The 23,888-nt window shown below is 32.4% G+C and overlaps 1 protein-coding gene across 4 annotated transcripts in view; it reads right to left on the bottom strand.

The window, feature by feature from the left end:
- LOC143078711 (maestro heat-like repeat-containing protein family member 1) overlaps positions 1-23,888 on the bottom strand; it is a 66,889-nt gene that overhangs the window by 35,714 nt on the left and 7,287 nt on the right. For all 4 annotated transcript variants that reach the window (XM_076253630.1, XM_076253631.1, XM_076253632.1 and 1 more), the window contains exons 3-16: positions 23,737-23,868; positions 23,293-23,455; positions 22,244-22,342; positions 19,521-19,675; positions 17,684-17,824; positions 8,455-8,547; positions 8,006-8,084; positions 6,277-6,390; positions 5,428-5,501; positions 4,894-5,016; positions 4,399-4,503; positions 1,708-1,852; positions 1,023-1,205; positions 259-314 (exon numbers count right to left, since the gene is read on the bottom strand). In XM_076253630.1, coding sequence (XP_076109745.1) covers positions 259-314; positions 1,023-1,205; positions 1,708-1,852; positions 4,399-4,503; positions 4,894-5,016; positions 5,428-5,501; positions 6,277-6,390; positions 8,006-8,084; positions 8,455-8,547; positions 17,684-17,824; positions 19,521-19,675; positions 22,244-22,342; positions 23,293-23,455; positions 23,737-23,868 — 1,662 coding nt within the window. The remainder of the gene's footprint in view (positions 1-258; positions 315-1,022; positions 1,206-1,707; positions 1,853-4,398; positions 4,504-4,893; positions 5,017-5,427; positions 5,502-6,276; positions 6,391-8,005; positions 8,085-8,454; positions 8,548-17,683; positions 17,825-19,520; positions 19,676-22,243; positions 22,343-23,292; positions 23,456-23,736; positions 23,869-23,888) is intronic.

The following is a 23,888-nucleotide window of genomic DNA, read 5'->3' as shown; positions in this document are numbered from 1 at the left end:
TTCAATTTTAAAATGTTTGTTTTTCATACCTGAGCCTCCTCATGGGATTTTTGATGATATGATTTCTTGGCCATTATAGTGATTATTTAATTACCAGACCAAATATTTCATGATAATTTGATTATTTGATAATCTAGGACTGTATTTTTGATTATTTGATTATCTTGTTTAAAAAAATAATTAATGATTATGTGATAGCTTTGGCAAACCATTTAAAATTATGTGATAACTTGAACATCCCCATAAGGGGCCTCATACCTTAAGAGACAAATCCTCCCAATTCTTCTGGTTCCAAGTATCTTCTTTACTGGCATCTAAAATAAAACCATAGAGGTCAGCTTCACAAGTATTCAATAAATATGTTTAAACCAGAAACAACAATTGTAGCTATTTATGAACTGGCTAGGAACAAAATATAGGAGGAAGAACATAAGTTTTACAATTCATCAAACAAAAAATAATTTGTAGTGAAAAATATTTTTCAAAAAGAAACACTATAAACTATCTTATTTCAATTACAATGTCTAAGTTTAACTGAAGTCAAGGTTGAATAATACCTGTATGTCTTCATTTAATGAATTTTATGTAATATATAGTTTGTTTAATATATATAATTTCTAAACAACAGATATTTCTGAAACTAGATATAAACCGGATTACTGGAGTGTAAAAAGAAAGGTAATAGGCTATACATCTTACAAAATATACATAGCTGACTATGTCATATTGTGGTATGGGTTTTGATTGTTGTTGAATGATGTACAATAACCTATAGTTGCTACCTTCTATGTCATTTTGGTTGCCTGTGGAAGGTTGTTTCATACCACATCTTATTTTCATACACATTCACACTGATGAGTCTTATGTAGATGAAAACGCGCGTCTGGCGTATTAAATTATAATCCAAGTACCTTTGATAACTATTCAAACATACAGCAACTAAGACCAAGTCTCAAATCAATTTATTATGTTTCATTGTTTGTAAACACTCATTAAACAATGCTCAAGGGCAAGTATCTCACCTTCCAAATACTGGATTAGTTTAGGTATAACAGTGTCCCATAGCTCTACCAGATTTTCATTTAAATTAGGAACCAGTCCCTGCATTAATGTGAGTACATGAATCCCTCTGTTTCTACCATTTTGTGGTCGTCCTGCTAGTACCATCAGTCTAGCTATCAAAGCTTCTGGTTTGGGAATATTAGCTGAAATTTTACAATAAATGAAACATAGATGGCACTGCAAATCTTGGCTATCCGATAAAATTTAACCAAAGTGATATTTGCATGGCCTAAGTGTTTTGTGTACCAAATTTCAAAGAGATTACAAGAAATTCACTCCTGGACACTTTTGCATGGTTTTCTGTGAGACAAGCTCTTAAAGGAAGACCCTTAATTGGTTTACACCTACTGGGCAGTAAAAAGTTCCATGAAATCAAAGGATTTATTGATTGATTGTTGGCTGTTTAATGTCCAGTGGCAAAGACACAAAGGACAATTTACAGACAGTTATTAGAGGCATTTTTTTTTTTAATGTGATCTTCTTACAGCAATATTAAGCGTTGGCATAACACTCACAGAGTTTCAAAATTTATCTCATAATCTTCTGTTTGTTCCTTCTTTTTTTAGTAGCCAAGTGAGACAAACATTTGCATAACAATTAAGGTTAGTTTGTTAAAGGAATATTAAGCATTGGTATATAACTAACCTTGGGTTTCAAAATCTATCTCATAATCTTCTGTTTGTTCTTTCCTTTTTTTAGTAGCCAAGTGAGACAAACATTTGCATACTACTCCTTGAGCCTCTGTATATTGTTCAGGGACAATTAATTCTAACAAATATGGCCATAAAACCTAAATATATATAAAAAATAAATTGAAACATTTTCATAAACATGTTTAGAAAAAAAGGTGCTGTCTAAGTCAGTATATAATCAATAGTTCAGCCCATAGGCCAAAGATTTGTAATTTTGTTGAAAGATTGTTTAAATTGTTGAAAATTATAAAGAAAAGTTTCTTGGGTTTATTCTCAAACAAGAGGCTGTCACAACGACAGCAAACCGGATTTATTAACATTTATTTGTGTCCTGGCAATATCACAAGAACCATAACTGATGAACAGTGAAAGTGAAAATCGTCAATATCAAATTTGACCTGCATTTTGTCATCAGTATCAACATATTAAAATTTGAAAGAGCTTAGATTGAATGGTTCATGAGTAAATGCAACAACATGTATGGAAACGCCATTTTTTTATCTTTCAAGAACCATAACTCCTGAACGGTAAAAGTCAAAATCGACATTATTGAACTTGACCTCCATTTTTTCATCAGTATCAACATATTAAAATTTGAAAAGCTTTGGTTGAACAGTTCATGAGTAAATGCACGGACACGACTGGAAATGCCATTTTTCAATCTTTCAAGAACCATAACTCCTGAACAGTACAAGTCAAAATCGTCATTCTTGAACTTGACCTCCATTTTGTCATCAGTAACAACATATTAAAATTTGGGAAGCTTTGAATGAACAGTTCATGCGTAAATGCACGGACACGACTGGAAATGCCATTTTTCAATCTTTCAAGAACCATAACTCCTGAACGGTAAAAGTCAAAATCGTCATTCTTGAACTTGACCTCCATTTTTTCATCAGTAACAACATGTTAAAATTTGGGAAGCTTTGGTTGAACAGTTCATGTGTAAATGCACGGACACGACTGGAAACACCATTTTTCAATCTTTCAAGAACCATAACTCCTGAACGGTAAAAGTCAAAATCGTCATTCTTAAACTTGACCTTCATTTTGTTGTCAGTAACAACATATTAAAATTTTAAAAGCTTTGGATGAACGTTTCATGAGTAAATGCACGGACAACATTTGGTTGACGCCCGCCCGACCGCCCGACTGCCCGCCGTACATCCCCAAATCAATAACTGACATTTTTGTCACAAAAATCCGGTTAAAAACCTTTGCAATACTCATTAAATGATGTGCCTAATTTTTTTAGTAGAATTATCAAGTATAGCCTCAAAATTTTCTTTAGTTTTCTAATTATTATTTTTTTTCATTTCTCTTCTTTGCAGTTTCTGTTGAGCACTTTCACTGTAACGGAATACTGTAAATTCGGAAGTTATTGCTTGCATATGTTTTTGCTATTAATGAATAATGGAAAAAAAATAAGAGAATAATTATTGCAATTTCAGTAAAATTTGCCTACTGATATATGTATCAGATCTCAGAATGGGAATTCCTATTAATGCAGTACTCAACCAGTCATATTATTCACATTAACAAATACAGAGACAGACAGACAGACAGAAAGACAGACAGAAGGACAGAAAGAAAGACGGACAGAAGAACGGATGACAAGACAGACAGAAGGACAGACAGAGACAAACAGAAGGACAGATGGAAAGATAGACAGAAGGATGGATGGAAAGACAGACAGAACGACAGAAAAGACAGACAGAAGGACAGATGAAAAGACAGAAAAAAGGACAGATGGAAAAACAGACAGAAGGACCAACTAAAAGATAGACAGAAAGACAGATGGAAAGACAAACAGCTCAGCTGTATTTCAGAGAAGATTTTTAAATGTTGTCAAACTTGATGAACAAATTGTTTTAAAATTGTCTTTAAAGGGCAATAACTCCTTAAGGGGTCAATTTTCAATTTTGGTCATATTAACTTTTTTGTAGATTTTACTTTGCTGAACATTATTGCTGTTTACAGTTTATATCTATCTATAATAATATTCAAGATAATAACAAAAAATTGCAAAACTTCCATAAAACTACCAATTTAGTGGCAGCAACCCAACAATGAGTTGTTCGATTCGTCTGAAAATTTCAAGGCTAATAAATCATGACCAATTCAACAATTTCCCCCATGTCAGATTTGCTCTAAAAGCTTTAGTTTTTGAGATATAAGCCAAAAACTGCATTTGAACCCTATGTTCTATTATTAGCCATGGTGGCCATGTTTGTCGATGGATCAAAACTTCGGGTACAATTTATAAACTAGATACCCTAACGAACATTTAGTTAAAGTTTGAAGGTATTTGGCCCAGTAGTTTCAGAGGAGAAGATTTTTTAAATAGTTTACCATGACAGACAATCGATGACGACGGACGCCAAGTGATGACATAAGCTCACATGGGGCCCTGTGGGCCCTGGTGAGCTATAAAGAAGGACAGATGGAAAGACAAAAAGAAGGACAGACTAAAAGACAGATTGAAGAACAGATGGAAAGACAGACAGACAGAATGACGAATAAAAAGAGAGACAGCCAATGTTGATTTTTAGGCACCCATTGCCCTCGGAGTGGGGCATAATAATCTTGCAATAATTTCTGAATTAACAGTACTTGTGAAAAGTAACGGTTAATATTATCTTACATGTTCCATATCCTCCACTGTGGTTGTCAGTAACTGTAGAACATGATCACACATAGTACGTAACGCTTGGTTAGATACATACTCAGGATCGGGGGACTTTTTACCCTGAAATATAAACAAAACAATAATCATATATAGAGGGTAGGTAAAGAATGCAAGAATTATGGCTATCAATAGTAAAAAGAAATAAAATTGGACCAAAAATAAGCCCATATCAATTTTTTTAAAAGATCATTTCATAAAGAAATAAATAAATCTTTAAAATGGGCTTTGCATTAAATTTCAACATTTATATAAAATGTCAAATATTTCCAATTATGATGTATTCATAATAATGACATTATATATATCTTACGTGTAATATATTGTATGAATGTATGTCAGGTATATGTTTTAATTGTTGGAAATAAAAAAAAAATTAAAAAATTAAATTAAAAAAAATCAACCGTAAAAACTATACTATCTGCTAAATCTACCTTGCTTGTCTCAACTTACCGGAGGGTCATTTTTGAGAGCAGACTGTTTAATGATGAACTCTATCATTTGTTGTCCTCCTTCAAGTTCTAGATAACCGTGATGTGCCATGGCAATTACAACCTGGGCAAATACTTTTTTCAACTAAAAAGAGATAGGTTACATTAATATTCTATAATACACATTAAAATATGTGATCCATATATTGATGCATTTTTAAATAACAATGTCACTAATAATGTTGTAACCTGTCCAAGGTTAGGGGGCGGGGCTGAGAGATCACACATTTGTTTAAACTAACCACGTTTTTTCTGTGCCTTTCCAAAGCCAGCAGCACCTGATAGTCTAGTGCCTGCTGTTAGTTACTGACTGCCAAATATACTTGTTTTTTTTAATGTTATTACTGTGGATTCATTATTATTCATTGGGTACCAATTTCATGGATGTCGTTGATATAGTATTAAAGCTGCATTGAATATTGCACTAACCGATTTTTTTAAAAGATGTGGTTAAAAATCCTTAATAAGCAGACTTTGTATAAGTTGTCATGGTTACCTTGTTATTCTGTTCACTGAGCATCATTTTCAGACCAGACACAACTACTTCCTGTTTGTCTTGCATGGATTCCGCTAGAAATAAAATATAATATAAACATTTATAATATTTTGTAAACAGAATGGTCTTTTATTCTTTTTATTTTATTTTTAACTTTTTAACTGGTCATTGATTCTTTGAAATATTTGTATGTTAACGAACTCTTACAACTTCTCTACACCAGTTACTTTGATTGTTAACTATTTAAGGAGGGTCCTAATAGGGTACTTTCATGAAGAATAACGGTAAAAACTCTTGCTGAATAACGTTGACAGTAATGTTTGGTGCATGACCATAAAATATGTTTGTAATATCAGCCACTGAATTTTCAGTAATTAATCATTAGTTTGGACAAAGTACCTTTCAGTGATCAGAAAAGTAGAATTAGTTATTACCAGAAATGAGTTGCCACCATAAAAGGTCAATTCACCTTTTCAGAATCTAAAGGACTATGGGTAATCTCATTGTTCCAAAATGAAAATAAAGTTACGTCATTGGTTGAATTTCTATTGTTTATCATAAAATTGAGAAAGGAAATGGGGAATGTGTTAAAGCGACAACAACCTGACCATAGAGCAGACAACAGCTGAAGGCCACCAATGGGTCTTCAATGTAGCGAGAATCATGTTTTTAACCAATCACAAGGAAATATTACTCAGAATGCATTAGATTCTGAAAGAGCTAACAATTTATCAATAATATATGTACCACATATTTTTGATAACTTTTGTTTGTGTATAGAATTTTAAACATTTGCAATTTCATATATGAAAAACACTTTGTCAAGAATACACTGTCTAGATAACTTACTTGCAGCATTTATAAGATGTTTGAACACTGTCAGCATTCCTATTTTCATCTTCTCATTTCCACTCTCCAGCTTTGATAATAAAATTCCAGTCAATTTACCAGAAAATGACCTGGCTGTAAAATATACATAATCATGATACATAACTATCAGAAAACTGCTATAAATAAAATTCCAGTCAATTTACCAGAAAATGACCTGGCTGTAAAATATACATAATCATGAAACATAACTATCAAAAATACTACTAGATGATTCAATAACTGTTGTTAAAACAAAGGTATATGGCAAATCAAAAACAGTAAATACTGGTAAGGGTAAGACTCTTTTTATTCTACCTGTAAGGAAAAAGAAATTGATCACTGATTTTATAATTATTACACCAGATAAAAATCAACATGTGCCTTTCTGTCATAAGCTATCATACAGAAAAGGTGTAGGAAAGTTAACATATTTTTATTGTGTATAAAACAAATGACTGTATGTTTGGTATAATCAATCTGATTCAATTTTTTTTAAACTAGATATCATTGAGATGGGAGCCATCTCTGTGGGCCCCGCTGTGAATAATGTGCATAAAAAAATTGTATCTTTACCATAGGACATGGGTTTGTCAACTGAAATCAAAGTTTTTGACCTTGACCTTTGACCTATGAAGTTGTAAATAAATTATGACACACCCTTTGGTGTTGGTTTATAAACATGTCAAGTATAAACTTTGAAATGATAAAGGTTCTCAAGATATAGAGCGGACACGATCTTTACCATAGGACATGGGGTTGTCAACTGAAACCAAAGTTTTTGACCTTGACCTTTGACCTAGGAAGTTGCACATAAATATGACACACCCTTTGGTGTTGGTTTATATACATGTCAAGTATAAACTTTGAAATGATAACGGTTCTCAAGATATAGAGCGGACACAATCTTTACCATAGGACATGGGGTTGTCAACTGAAACCAAAGTTTTTGACCTTGAACTATGCCCTAGGCAGTCGTTCATAAATTATGACACACCCTCTGGTGTTGGTTCATATACATGTCAAGTATAAACTTTGAAATCATAACGGTTCTCAAGATATAGAGCGGACACGATCTTCACCACAGGACACAGGGTTGTCAACTGAAACCAAAGTTTTTTGACCTTGACCTTTGACCTAGGAAGTTGTACATACATCATGACACGCCCTCTGGTGGTGGTTAATAAACATGTAAAGTATAAAGTATGAAATCATAATGGTTCTCTAGATATGGAGCGGACACAAAGTGTTACGGACGGACAGACGGACAGACGGACAGACGGACGGACAGACGGACAGACGGACAGACGGACGGACAGACGGACGGACAGACTGATCACTATAGGGGACCGCCTTTGGCGGGACCCTAATAACAATTTCAATAAGATAAAAACACAATATCTTAAGGAACCCTACACATATGTATGATTACATAACAGCTGCAAATGACACAATATCAATAACTACTGTGGATTCATACTTATGCATTGAATACCAATTTTCATGGATTTCGATGGTACAGATGAACCATGAAATAAGATGTTAAACGAATGACAAACTTTCTATTGGCTTGTATGCAAACTTAGGCAAATCCATGAAATGGAATATCCACTGAATATGTAAGTTTTTCTTAATACACGCAAATTGGTACCCAACAAAATAAATGAATCCACAGTTATTGATAACAGCAATCATTCTTAACTAAACTAACCTATAATAGCCAAACATCTAAGAACTTCATTATGATTCTTTATGCTTTGAGGGTTTTTGTAGTCTGGTGGATTAATTATCTGTAAAAAAAAAAGGGGGGAGTCATTTTACATTCCCTTTTTTATCAATCCATGTTAAAAATCAGTTAAAAACAAATCTGTAAGTCAGACTATCAGGTCAAATGGCCAATATCTATAAAATCTTAAAATCTAAAAAGCAGATTATCTCCCTTGAATCATTATCCTTCCAATTATAATCATTTTAGACCAAAACATGTAAATGTGATTTGAATAAGGAATCCTACTTAACACTTCACTAATATGACAAGTAGATGACGAAAACTAAGCACATGTGAGCAAATTTGTAAAGAAAGGGTATCATTTCATTTTAAATGCTATGACACATAACTACATCCGACTACATTATATTTAACCAATTTTCATTTCATACTTGTGGAAAAAGAAATCCTAAAACGGTATCAAGGTTTGGTTCTAACACTGTATTTCCTTCTATACAAACTGCATCTAATACACTGCACAATCCCTAAAATAGAAAAAAATAATAGATTTAAATACAGCATATAGTTAAACTTGACCTGATAAACTACACAAATATACTTCTTTAAAAATGAGAACATGAATTCAAACATTAAATTCAAAGGCCCATAAATAATTTCACCATAATTTTTCCAAATAACTAGAGGATCTCAAGAGCCTGTGTCGCTCACCTTAATTTACTGATGCTTTGTAAATCATGTAATATTAGGTTAAAACATAATTAATAGTATTAGATATTATTAGATAATATAATGATATCTAAGATAATAACAAAAAACTGCAAAATTTTCGTAAAACTATTAACTCAGGGGCAGCAAACCAACAAGAGGTTGTCGGATTCGTCTGAAAATTTCAGGGCAGATAAATATTTTCTGATGAACATTATTGCCACCCATCAAAGTTGCTCTAAATGCTTAACTGTCAGAGATATAAGCCAAGCAAAGCGTTGTAAGCACTGTAGGCAGTTAACCAAAAACCAAGGCAAACATAATTATGAAAACTGTGGCAATGTTGCTTCAATTTTTTTTTAAAGATTTAAAAGAACAAACATTAAACATTCATATATAATTGTACATTTATGTTCATTTAATGAATTGATCATTAAGGCAAATAATTCATATTTTATCAAGGTTTTCAAAAGCAACGCATATATCAAGTATATTTTTTTTTGTGGTCATGAGTCTGCAGTGGTACGAACTCGCAATGATTGCAGTTTTTCTAGTTTATAGTTAATGTTCGTATTATTTTACTGCTAGTAGTTCAAGTTGACTTTAGTACGAGCTTGTAAAAGTATGAATGGACTTGCTTCCCTGGAAAGAAAACTGAGTTTGTGTTCTACAGTACAAAAGTTATGAGAAACAAATCAGACAAATGTTTACTACTACAGGGATCAATGGTGATGTCTGACCGACCTGCCCACAGTAAATGTAAATTACTCCCACCTTCACCCCAGTCCATGATGTGTAAGTTTGGAATAAAATGACAGGTGTTAGGTCTAGCAAAGTGATATGCATATGTGACGCCTATTAGATTGACTTTGTATGTCATTCAATCTTTTTGAAATGACAAACAGGAATGAATATGGTTTAAGAGTTGGTATCTCATTCTTTTACAAGTTCTCAAAACACACTGCTTTTCATTTGATTTTTTATATTGTCCCATACATGAATATATATGGTTTAGGGGTGGGGATCTCGACTGTTATCAAGTTTTCAAACAGGAGGGGGTGGGGGACCCCAGTGACTTCCCCTATATTTCATTTGATTTGCTATATTGTCCAATACATGAATATATTTGGTTGAGGGGTGGGGATCTAATATGTTTCCAAGTTATCAAACAGGCATGATTGGGTAGGGTGACCTTTAGGACTCACCCTATATTTCATTTGATTTGTTCTTTTGTCCCAGACATGAAAATATATGGTTTAATTTAAAAGTGGGGATCTCGACTGTTTCCAAGTTCTCAAACAGGAGGGGTGGAGTGACCGCAGGGACTCCCCTATATTTCATTTGATTTTTTATTTAGTCCCATACATGAGTATATATGGTTAAGGGGTGAGGATCTTGACTGTTTCCAATTTCTCAAACAGGATGGTGCAGTGACCCTAGGGAATCCCCCTATAATTCATTTGATTTGTTATATTTTCCCATACATGAATATATATGGTTTAAGGGTGTTTTCAAATTCTCAAACAGGAAGGGGTAGAGTGGCCCCACAAACTCCACCTATATTTCATATGATTTGTTATATTGTACCATACATGAATATATATGGTTTAGGGGTGGGGATCTCGATCCTTTCAAAGTTCTCAAACAGGAGGGGTGGGGTGACCCACAGGGACTCCCCCTATATTTCATTTGATTTATTATATTGTCCCATACATGAATATTTATGGTTTATGGGTGGGGATCTCGACTGTTTCAAAGTTCCCAAACAGGAGGGGTGGGTTGATCCCAGGGACTCACCCTGTATTTCATTTGATTGGTTATATAGTCCCATATATGAATAAATATGGTTTAGGGGTGGGGACCTCTACTGTTTCCAAGTTCTAAAGCAGGAGGTGGTGGGGTGACTCTAGGAACTTCACCTTAACACATGTATTTCATTTGATTAGTTATATAGTCCCATACATAAATGTATATGGTTGAAAGGTGGGGATCTCATCCGTTTCAAAGTTATCAAACAGGAGGGGGAGAGTGCCCCAAAGGACTTCACATACATATCATATGATTTGCTTACATTCAGGTACATATAATCTAGATGCACTATTTGTGAAAAATAAGAAACTTCCAGCTTTTTTAATTGACCCATCAAAATTGAGAAAAATAAAATACCCATTGAAGTTGCAGTAATATGTTTACACTTTAAAAGCATCTAACTTGCTTTACCAACAATTATCACTGATAAAGAAAATTTATACTGTCACCAGGACCATTTATAGTTAGATATACTGTTCCCAGCTGTCATATTGTATTGGATTTGTCAAAAAGTAATTTTGATTTTCTGTACAAAATATTTTCTGTTTTTTCATTCTTTTACATATTTCTTTGGTTTTCAATTCTAGTGTTTATATTTATCTACCATGCATAGATGTATTTTGTCAGCTGTCTGATTTTTTTTAGTTCACTGCCAAAAGCCAAAATTACCCTTATCCGCTTCTGGAATCGGGTCCGATATTGTAATTTTATATTCACGTCAGCCATTTTGTTTTCAGCCGTTGTTTTTGTCAGATACGATTTTACTAGAATTTACACATTATTTGTCGGTGATTTTCTGTATAAAGCTAGCGGTTGAACAAAATGAGCATCGCTGTCATGAATAATAATGCTAAAAATAAGTTTTGAGATCGTTTATTAGGAGACTTTGGTAAAAAGATTTGCAAAGTTATTTTTTTATTTCCTCTCAAGTCAGGCATGTCGAGCGTAGCTAGTAACCAAGTCGAAAGTCCGACTGCCCAAGTGGAAGGTCGAACTGTCGCAGACCTCGGATAATTTGCCTGCCTTCAAATTAAAAAGATACAAAAATTTCGTCTTATAGTTTAAAATTGCCGCCAACAGCATGAACAGTGGAACTTATTTTAGACTACTGACGTAGTTGACCATGTATTGACGACAAACAATATTCCTACGACTTTTGCCATTTGGGAAATCTAAACAACTTGTCTTTAGAGATTTTCGGCGATTAAATATTTCATACATTTGTTCTTTGACAGCTTAGCCAAAATCACAGGGGATAATAAACTACATAAGGATTCCTAATGTGCCCTACTTCCTATGTGCAACTTCAAAACCTTTGGATGATTCGACGATCATTTAAGGTTTTTCTGGTCATATTTTTTGTAATCAAGAATTAAAAGTATAAAAAAAAACTGTCCAATCAGTTATAAATAACATAACATCCAGCTAGATAATAACAATGGCACATATTTCACCATTTATTGGGTAGAACACAAATCTAGGGTGCTCGCATAAGGCAGTTTAACTGCCTAAAAACTGGATTTTACCCCCTATGTTCTATTTATAGCCATGTCTGCCATGTTGGTTGCAGGCTGTGTCATCGGACACACGTTTTAAATAAGATACCCTAGTGATGATTGTGTCCAAGTTTGTTTAAATTTGGTCGAGCAATTTTAGGGAAGAAGATTTTTGTAAAAGATTACAAAATTTACGAAAAATTGTTAAAAATTGATTATAAAGGACAATGACTCCTTAAGGGGTTGACTGACAATTTTGGTCATGCTGTCTTATTTGTAGATCTTCATTTGCTGAACATTATTGCTGTTTACAATTTATCTCTATCTATAATAATATTCAAGAAAATAACCAAAAACTGCAAAATTTCCTTAAAATTACAAATTCAGGGGCAGCAACCCAACAAAGGGTTGTTGGATTTGTCTGAAAATTTGTGGGTAGATAGATCACAAATGGAAGTTTTTAACGACCTTGACTGGCTATACAGCCCTTGCACGGTGGCTTGGGTAGATAGATCTTAATCTGATGAACATTTGCACCACATGTCAGATTTGCTCTGAATGCTTTAGTTTCAGAGATATAAGCCAAAAACTGCATTTTACCCCTATGTTCTCTTTAGGGTAAGCGTTCCATATGGCACCCCACCCAAAAAGTTGAAAAAATATATATGTAATTGATATATATTTAATGTACAATAATAATAGATTTATTTATAAGGGGTATCACCTCTTGGAACAGGTATATGTGCCATAAAATTTAATATAAAAGAAAGTGAAACAAAATTAGATTTATATTGTATAATTATTTCATTTTTATTGTGCAACTGAGACTACTATAACACAGTATATATATTTTATATTATTACGGCAATTGTCGTTTGATGCACCACCACCTATTCTCAATAAGGTTAGTGCATGCACCACTAGTTGGATCAACAAAGTTTTCAGAATGATTGACGGTTTGGTGTTGATACCCTAGTTTTGAAATTGAAATTGTGATGAATCTGATGATACTTCCTCATTTATATCATTTTTCAGATTATTAATAACTTTCCGTTTTTTTTAAATTCATGTTTGCATTATCCTTACATGGACTTGAAGAATCTCCCATGTTAAATCAATATCAATTCCAAAGTAACTATATATATAAGGAAATGAAATAAATAGTGAGTACGTTTCAATTCCAAAGTAAACTAATAAATATTGACCAGTGTAACTACTGGAGTGTGGAAAATACTCATTTCACTGTATTGCTAATTACATTATATAAACTTAAAGGGAAATTCCGCGATTTTTTACTTATCATCTAATTATGTTCATCTTAACATAAAAAACACATTTGCAAAGTTTTAAATTTATATTCCTTCTAATAACGGAGAAAATCAAGTATTTGTAACTTTTTTGGTTGAATTCTCGAGTGGGTCGTGACGTTTTAGCCCGATTTGTTGAATTCTGGGAAAAAATAAAATCTGTTTAACTCTTATAGCTTATCGACAATATACGTAATTAAAAGCGCACAGCTGACGAATGGTCGTAGTTATTAACCACAATATAAGAATGAACGAAAATGAATATGCATATACCGTTTTGTATTGATTGAATTAAACTCCTATAAAATTATCTCTAGTAAAAGTTTTCGAATAAATTTCATTAATTATTGTTGAGATTTTTTTCATAAAATATTTATTGAACATTTTTACTGATATTGAACTGAAAATATTTCAGTTGTATTTACCGTTATTGTTTTGATAATCATTTTAATGAAACTAATGTGTGAGCAGAGTGTGTATATTATTTTGTAAAGGTCACTGTATATTTCTCGGCTTGAGGTCAATTCGTTTACCTTGTAGCTATTTAGCCGCAGGCGTGAGTTCAAGCGTACACAGGTATGAATGTTGTTATTTGGAAAGGATAAACAGAAAGTATTAGAAAGAGTATGCTGTATTTAATACACTAAGATTTAATACACGATGAGAATAAAGATACAATAATTAAATTGTGTAAATTAATTGAAAATAAAATTCAGATTCATAATTCCGAAAGTGTATAAAATAAAAGGAAACAATTTTGGATTACTTTCTTAGCGGCAATTGGCATAAAGATTCAAATATGAAGTAAAAAATAGTAGTTTCAATCTTTAATAAAAACTAAATGCAATATTTCCCAATTTGATATACCATTGCACATCTGTTTGATATCATTGACTTTACCGGAATTTCTTAACTTGTATTCAAATCTGGCTGTGTTTAATGCTCATAAAACTATCGCAATTTTGAAGTTTTTAATTGAAAAAAAATACAACATACAACATGCATGATTTTTTTTTAGTTTCTTTTTAACATTTCATTCTTACATAATTAAATTCATTTGACAATCATTTACACGAACTTTTTGTGAAAAGAATACCAATGATCTAAGCTAAGGCATTATTTTTTTTGAGGATTTTTGTACATTTTTTTTTTGAAATTCTATGATAATATTTGTGCAATGTTGAACATGATAGCCATCATTAATCCAAATAAGTAATACAGTAGTTGTAATAAAACTTATATTTTAGTCATGCATAACTGATATTGACGAATTTAGAATAGTTCGTCCATACAACGTTGTTCTTCAAACAATCATTATTAATATACATGTAAGTTTCCTGACGTATAAGCGCCATTGAGGATGAGCTCTAGAGAAAGCAGACTAGTAGCGTTTCGTTAGTTTGTTTGTTGGGAAAGGAGAGGAAATGCAACCACTTGTACAGATAAACGACAGAATTACCATACAAGCATTTATAGTCAACACAACCAGAAAGAGTTCCCATCGTTGGACGGGGAATATGAAGGCTTCCAAGAATGAACAAGTGACATGTCTAACTCTGAACAGTTAGAAAATGGACTATCGACATCGACCGCTTGTTCTTGATATTTGAAACTGCATGCAAATAAACGTATACGTTTATGATAGTGATGAGTTCTTGCGTCTGACAAAAACTAAATTCCTTCATGGTTATATCTTGCCATATGTTTATATTGGTTTGTAAGGTGATATTACTCAAAATCATTATTTGAAGATGTAGATTCATTTCAATACAGAAATTTCGTCTATATATTAAGTTTCACAAGTGTATACCACGGAGAAGCTCTGAAGGTACATTACTCCCATTTTGTTTGGGTGTGAACCATCGATGTTTACAGCAATATCAAAGAATAAGATGATGATGGTAGAAAGAACTATGGGCGTCATGTGGCAAATATTACATGCATATCGGACCATGAGTTGTCAATCTGTATGAAAAGATTTCCAATACAACCATATTATTGAGAAGGAATGTTTACATGCTATACTCTCGTACTAGTATTACAGGGTTCTTGTGGCGTCCACCTTAGACACACATCTTTTTAACGATGTTAAAAAAAAAGACAGAACCAATTTAATGTCATATTTCCCTTGAATACCAAGAAAGAAAATAAATCCCAATATTAATTTGAAACTTTGATACTCAATAGTTTCCCAGCAAAATATTCACATCCCTTGGGGATAATTAGTGTTCATCCAGTGGCATATATAACAATTGTGATGACGAATTCCTTCCTTTGTTCGAGAACAATCTTATTGAAATATAAATCTGTGATTTTACTATGTCCACAACTTCGATGAACCAAAGCAAATTATACATCGACCTGTATTTAAATCAAATTGGTTCTCTTCTTCTTCTTCTTCTTCTGGTATACAATAGTCTATCGACATTCGATGATTACATACTGTTGGCATACGTGGACTAGTCTATTTACAAAACTTTTACCTCAATTTATTCAAAATATATGTTTTTTTCTTATGTTCAATGTATACATGTATATATTTTAAATTGCGCTATAGTTCCGTAACTTTCTACCCAGTTGTATAAACGAATCGTCGACAAGTGCGTACATTTTTTTAAATCAATATTTCTGGTATGTTCCAATCTGTCCTTCACTATTGACAATGAGTATATATTACATTTTCCCAAATTCACCCTTGGAAAAAATATTTAAATAGATTTTAATTTCATCAAATCTTATTTTTTGGGTATTATTTATATTTTTATGAATAATATTCTTTACACCAGAAATGTTATTTATAAACAAGCGTATGAGTTTAGTAATGACAAGTAAGACAGAGTTGTATATTATACATCTGATAGTTCAAAATGGAAAGTTATAAGTTACCCGCCGTGTACACTGATCAATACCTGCAGAGGTGAAACGATGCATGAACTTGCAAGCCCGACAGGAAATCGCTTGAATACCTGGACGTGTCACCTCACACCCCTCACAATACCTTTGGAAGTAATACCTTTAGCCATGATGGTGATCAGATGAGGGAAGATCAGAATTTATTTGAAAAAAGTTTATTACTTTAAAGAATTATGAACAAATTAGATTTTCGAAAACAATTTTCACGGAACACTTATTTATGATTTCAACTTTGACTTTTTACCTAATTCCAATATCAACAGTTTAAAAACAACAGACCATGGTAATTTAAAAAAATAAGAATATTTTCCGTATCAAGTTAGTTAGTCGGATAAAACAAGCGTACGATTGACAAGATATCCACACGCAATTACGACTACATCGGTTACTGTAGTTTTGTTCCTTTGTGGTTTATAGACATATCGTTGTTATTATTTAAAATTGATGGTGATCGCTTATCTAGCGAAATAAAACTTTAATAACTATGAATTTGAGCATTTTTATACTGAATGAACATAATATCAATTTTTGATTTTTTTGCGAAGTTTCCCTTTAACAATATAATTTGTTACCTTTTTAAAAAAGCAAAAATAACCCTGATTTCCCCATATAGAATTACCTTTAAGGATATAATCATTTTTAAAACAAATAACTTCCAAGTTCTTATAGCCTAGTGGATTAGAGATATCTTGTAAATATGGGAGGGTGTCAAAGGGAATGGGGGTGCCAAAAGAAAATAAAAGCAACTAATATCTATTATTTTTTATTCTAAATTTAGAAAAAAAAATGTTTAACCCCCAAAAAAGCCATGCCCCATTTTTTTATAAAGCTCCCCTTAAAAAAAACCCTTTTTAGAATGTTTTCTAATCGGGAAAATATATTTTTGGGTGGGGGTGCCATATGGAACTCTTTCCGTGATGATTGTGGCCAAGTTTGGTTAAATTTGGTCCATTAGTTTCAGAGGAGAAGATTTTTGTAAAAGTTAATAGACGAAGACGACAGACAACGGAAGACAAGTGATGAGAAAAACTCACTTGACCTTTCAGGTCAGGTGAGCTAAAAATGAATACACTTCCAAATTATTATTATATTGAAAATTTAATTGATTATCTCCCTTTACAAAATTGTTTATTATTGTCAATTTACTCTAAAACAAACAAACTAATCCAAAATCCTCAAAACAGTTTTGAACTATTTTACTTGTAAGATTATACTACCTTATAATAATCTAAAACTGGAAATAATCATAAATTGTATGGCTGTCTTTTCTGTATGCAATAATTATCAAGATAAATGAGCTTATTGTTCACTTAGTTTGCTGTTTCTGAGAGAAATACAAGGAATATTCCATAGAATTGATGGGTAGCCAGATTTAATGCAGAAGATCCCCTTCTTCAAAGTCGGGGTATGATAAATTCTTATATACCTACCTGGGTAACATGGATTGGTTCTGGATGCTTTTTGTACAATCCTAAAATAACCTGTAGAATTTTTGGTAATTGTTCTTCAAGTTTATCTCTGGCCATCAAATGACACATGTTTCCAATAGCTTCAACAATAGCTACTCTCAACTGAAAAAAAAAAAAACAAGTTGATTATAGAATATTGAGCTGCGCCAGATAGAAATTGATCAAGTGTACGTAAATATGTACATGTATTACACTTTGATTGATTTGATACACAAAGAATTCTATATTACAAAGAAATAAGTGGCTTTATTCATTTTCTATCGAAATGTTTCTTTTATTCTGTTTCCTTCCTGTCCTGATCGTGTATGCATACATGTTTTGATATAATCTGTGGTAGTTGTCTTGGCTTGCTGTCATCAAATTTGGATTTTTTTAATTTTTTTTTTTATTGTTTTGTACCCAAATCAGGCCAATAGTTTTCTCATTTAAAATGTTTTCCATTTTGTCACATCTGAGCCTATAAAAGCTTATTCTAATATGACGTTCTTCTTTAGCTTTGGATACAAAGCCATGTTCTAATTTGAATAGAACATGGACTGCACGTGATTGACGTCACAATTGAAATTGCAACGTCAGATGAATTTTGAATAACGTCAGAGATCAAAATGGACATTGTTGTTGTTGTTGCTCGCTAGGAAATTAAATAAAAACATTTTAAAAGTAAGTTTAAATGTTTCTGTTCTTTTTTATTGATAAACTGTTGATTTTCTATAACGTTTTTGGTTCATCATATCAAAATGGCAACATTTCGAGCATCAACTATAGGTCCGCTTCGAGGTACAAAAGTTCAAAATATTCCTATTAGAATCGAAATAATTCTATCATGCCATGCTCTATGCTCATTTTAACATGGGTAGGCATTATATTTGTAAAAATTTAATACCTCGCTAACGCTCGGTATTAAGATATTAACAAATATAATGCCTACCCATGTTAAAATGAGCATAGAGCATGGCATGATAGAATTATTTCTTAAATTTACAATATAGGTTTATATCATTGTTAAAGGTCATACAGTCACATATTATATTTGCTAACATTTATGTCATTTGGTCTCTGGTAGACACTTGTCTCCATTAGCAATCATACCATATCTTTTAAATTTATACAAAATGTCATTTGGTCTCTGGTGGACACTTGTCTCCATTAGCAATCATACCATATCTTTTAAATTTATACAAAATGTCATTTGGTCTCTGGTGGACACTTGTCTCCATTAGCAATCATACCATATCTTTTAAATTTATACAAAATGTCATTTGGTCTCTGGTGGACACTTGTCTCCATTAGCAATCATACCATATCTTTTAAATTTATACAAAATGTCATTTGGTCTCTGGTGGACACTTGTCTCCATTAGCAATCATACCATATCTTTTAAATTTATACAAAATGTCATTTGGTCTCTGGTGGACACTTGTCTCCATTAGCAATTATACCATATCTTTTAAATTTATACAAAATGTCATTTGGTCTCTGGTGGACACTTGTCTCCATTAGCAATCATACCATATCTTTTAAATTTATACAAAATGTCATTTGGTCTCTGGTGGACACTTGTCTCCATTAGCAATCATACCATATCTTTTAAATTTATACAAAATGTCATTTGGTCTCTGGTGGACACTTGTCTCCATTAGCAATCATACTATATCTTTTAAATTTATACAAAATGTCATGTGGTCTCTGGTGGACACTTATCTCCATTAGCAATCATACCATATCTTTTAAATTTATACAAAATGTCCTTTTTTGTGTGCTTCATTTCATTGCACCTTTGTTAAAACATTTTACCTACTTTCATTTCCTTAGTGATATGTAACCAGGAGTTAAACAAAACATCAAATGCTGATCCTATTTCCTGTTCAAATCTTTCTTTTGATACTGAGGGGTCTGGGGCCTTGTCAGTATTGGCACAATAGTCTGTGATCGCCTCACTAAATTTTGATATTGCTGGAAGAAAAGATAATTATGAAGTGATGCAAAAAAATCTATCATACATGTACATTCAAATGTTGTTTTAGTTCAGTAGTTGTCATTTGTTGATGTGTATTCAAAAGTGTTTCTCACTTGGCATTTCTTTTATAGATTAGACTGTCGGTTTTCACGATTGAATGGTTTTACACTTGTTTCATTAATTTGGCCTCTTTATAGCTTGCTGTTTGTTGTGAGCCAAGGCTTTGTGTTGAAGACCAGACTTTGACCTAAATGGTTTACTTTTACAAATTTCTATGATCATTGGACCGTGAAATTGGAGTCAAAACTCTAATTTGGCATTAAAAGATAAAAGATTTGTACTTAGTTTAAAGTTGATTGGACTTCATCAAAAACTACCTAGACCAATCAAAGTGATGGAAATCACTCATGGAAAGATTAGAAGAGTAGTTTGAATTATTTCATATTAAGGTATGGTGGGGAAAATGAACATTAATAAAGCACTACTGCTGAAAATTGCATTAACAGCAGGTCTTTAGAAGGAAACATGCTTTTCCAGTATGGGGATAAAAAGAGCTCAAATTAAATAATATGGGTCTCTTAATTTGCACAATTTTATTTAAACTGCAGTTTATATCTTATTGAAATAATGTTGCCTGTTCTGAACAGTTATGTTTCAAAAAAACAAAAAATCAAAAATTCTTCTAGTAAATGTTACCAACTATCCTTGTCTATCAGATACAATTTACAGAATCACTTTATGTTATGTAGATCAAAAGTAATTGGCAATAAATAAATCTATCATCCTTATATATATCAAACATCTAACATAAATTTGTGTATTCAATTATGAGGTCAAATATTTGTATATTAAGATGTATATTCATTAATTATGTAAGACTGAGGTTGATAAGTAATGTGGTCAATTTGATTGGCAGTTTAGGAGGTGGGGCATTGTAATTAAAGGTCTACCTTGTCTCTGATTGTTTAGTGATAATGACAGTTGTCAATCATACTAGTATTGTATCAATACTGAATTATCTAATCAAAAAATGTTTTAAAAAAGCCTGCACATCAACACACCTTAATGACATACATTCTTGAATGAACTGCTCCAATAGTATACCCATTGTTTCAGTTTATATGTGTATTATGTGTACATACATGAGAACCATAGGGAACTATATTTCAGTGTGAATACATTTAGTAACAGTAGATAACCTGTCGGGTTGTAAGGGAGGCCAGTGCCTTAGTAAAGATTTAGAACAAGTTCTAATCTTTCCAAAAACTTTAACCTGAAGTAGGACAGACAGATAGACAGACAGACAGACTCACAGACAGAAAAAAATAATGCCCCTAAAAATTAGAGGCTCTAAAGAGCCTGTGTCGCTCACCTTGGTTTATGTGCCTATCATAAATGAATAACTAGAGGCTCTAAAGAGCCTGTGTCGCTCACCTTGGTCTATACGAATATAAAACAAAGGAAGCAGATGGATTCATGACAAAATTGTGTTTTGGTGATGGTGATGTGTTTGTACATCTTAATTTACTGAACATGCTTGCTACTTATAATTATCTCTATCTATAATAAACTTGGCCCAGTAGTTTCAGTAGAAAATTTTAATAAAAATTTACAAATTTTATTAAAATTGTTAAAAATTGACTATAAAGGGCAATAACTCCTAAAGGGGTCAACTGACCATTTCGGTCATGTTGACTTATTTGTAAATCTTACTTTGCTGAACATTATTGCTGTTTACAGTTTATCTCTATCTATAATAATATTCAAGATAATAACCAAAAACAGCAAAATTTCCTTAAAATTACTGATTCAGGGACAGCAACCCAACAACAAGTTGTCTGATTCATCTGAAAATTTCAGGGTAGATAGATCTTGACCTGATAAACAATTTTTCCTGTGTAATATTTGCTCTGAATGCTTTGGTTTTTGAGTTATAAGCCAAAAACTGCATTTTACCCCTATGTTCTATTTTTAGACATGGCGGCCATCTTGGTTAGTTGGTCGGGTCACCGGACATATTTTTTAAACTAGATACCCCAATGATGATTGTGGCCAAGTTTGGTTTAATTTGGCCCAGTAGTTTCAGAGGAGAAGATTTTTGTAAAAGTTAACGACGCAGGAAGACGCCGGACGCAAAGTGATGGGAAAAGCTCACTTGGCCCTATGGGCCAGGTGAGCTAAAAAGTAGCAAATTAATAAAAAAATATTTTGTTTGACCCGACCCTGGATCAATGACAATATCTTGCAATAGACACCAGCACACTATCATGAGACCACAGAAGTGGTTCAAGAATAATTTTTATTAAATGATTTTATAATAAATTAATAACAAGTGAATTATGAAAGGTAAGATAACGGTCTTAAATCTGTATAACTAGTAACTTATCATATCATATTAAATGTCATATGAAAGTCATTACCTGATGAAAATACTCATCTCATATTAAATGTCATATGAAAGTCATTACCTGATGAAAATACTCATCTCATATTAAATGTCATATGAAAGTCATTACCTGATGAAAATACTCATATCATATTTAATGTCATATGAAAGTCATTACCTGATGAAAATACCCATCTCATATTCTCATGTTTGGCCATTCCTAACATGGGTAACATTGTTCCTAACACTGCAGTCAAATGTGGAACCATTCCATACACTGAAATACAAATACAATTTATCATAATTTCTAATATCACAAAGTTTTAAATAAAAATAATCTTTTTACCTTCAAAATTTGAGAGTATTTTTTAACATCGCTATGTTAGCAAAAGTGGAAGGTGTATAGCATTCCATTGATTAATTTGTGATATAGATGTCTCATTGCCTTACAAATAACAGAACAGATCTCACCAAAATATCATCACTTTACAGATCTCACCAAAATATCATCACTTTACAGATCTCACCAAAATATCATCACTTTACAGATCTCACCAAAATATCATCACTTTTTCTCTGTGCAGTAAAGTTATACACACTGTAAACTTAAAATATTTACAAGGCTTAGGCAATGGAAAAGGAGTAGGTTCAGTAAGACCCCTTTTGGCCCCAAAATAGAGCAGTTTTACAAAATTCTGAAAATGTAATCTTTTAGCTATTTATTGAAAGAAGAATGCTTCTGTTGCATAAATATGGGTTGTTTTTTTACAACATAATGCACATATATCGGGTACTAGCATCATAAAGTCATGCTAAATCACTAAAATCTTCACAATTTCAGCATTTTAGTTAAATTTTAGACAGTTTCCGTCTGAAATGAAAGTGGCCGCATTCGTGTTCATTCATAATATTGAGATGTAAGTTGTATTTGATGATAATACAAAACATATATATAAAAGTTGTGGATGAACACAGATGCGGCCACTTTCATTTTTGACAAAAACCAACTGAAAAGTGATGTTTTTTGGAATATTTTATAGATTTTTCGTATTTAAGTTTGAATCGGAGCATTTTTAATTACTAAATCAGTTAAAATATTTCTCATAAACTAATTGAATTAAACAGGATTATTCTCAACATTGCAAAATTTTAAATTGCATTTTAGTCTAAAATGACAAAATCGCAAAAATAAATGCACACAATAATTTCTGAATTTACAGTACCTACCATTAGATGTGGCTAAGTTTCCTATGGTTTGGATCACAAAGAAATGAGGTAAAATTCCTGGTTGAAATCTTTGTAACATTTCATCCATAACTTCATCACAAAATCTGGCTCCCAAAGAAACCAGGACACCACTTGCAGCTGTCTGCCATTCTGGCATTACTTCCTATTATCAAAACGGAAAATAACATTTCAATAGCAAGATTTCTCCTCTTACCCCTAATTACACGATGTTTAAAATGTTTTGATAAATTCTTTTAAATATTTTGATAAAATTAGTTAGCAGTTACAACCCTGCTCAAAATAACAATCTATTTTGGAACCAAAAACATATACAATGTTGGGGCCTAAAGGCATTTTTCTTTTGATATATGGTAATTTTTTCAGCCATTAATGTAATCATTGTCTCATGTAACTCACTCCCCCCTTTTCTGCCTTCATATTTACCTTTGAAACAGTCAGTTCCATAGCAGCTTGTTTAATGACATCTACAGCTAATGGTGGCTCCAGCTCGCTCAGTGTTTCCTTTATTATCCTTTCCATACATTGTAACAACACAACTCTGTGGCCAGTTTGAAGCTAAAAGTTAAAAGGAGATC

The sequence above is a fragment of the Mytilus galloprovincialis genome, chromosome 6 (genome assembly GCF_965363235.1).
Source record: "Mytilus galloprovincialis chromosome 6, xbMytGall1.hap1.1, whole genome shotgun sequence".
Classification (NCBI taxonomy): Eukaryota; Metazoa; Mollusca; class Bivalvia; order Mytilida; family Mytilidae; genus Mytilus; species Mytilus galloprovincialis.
The sequence above is the reverse complement of the archived record's forward strand: the minus strand, read 5'-3'. Positions and strand labels throughout refer to the sequence as shown.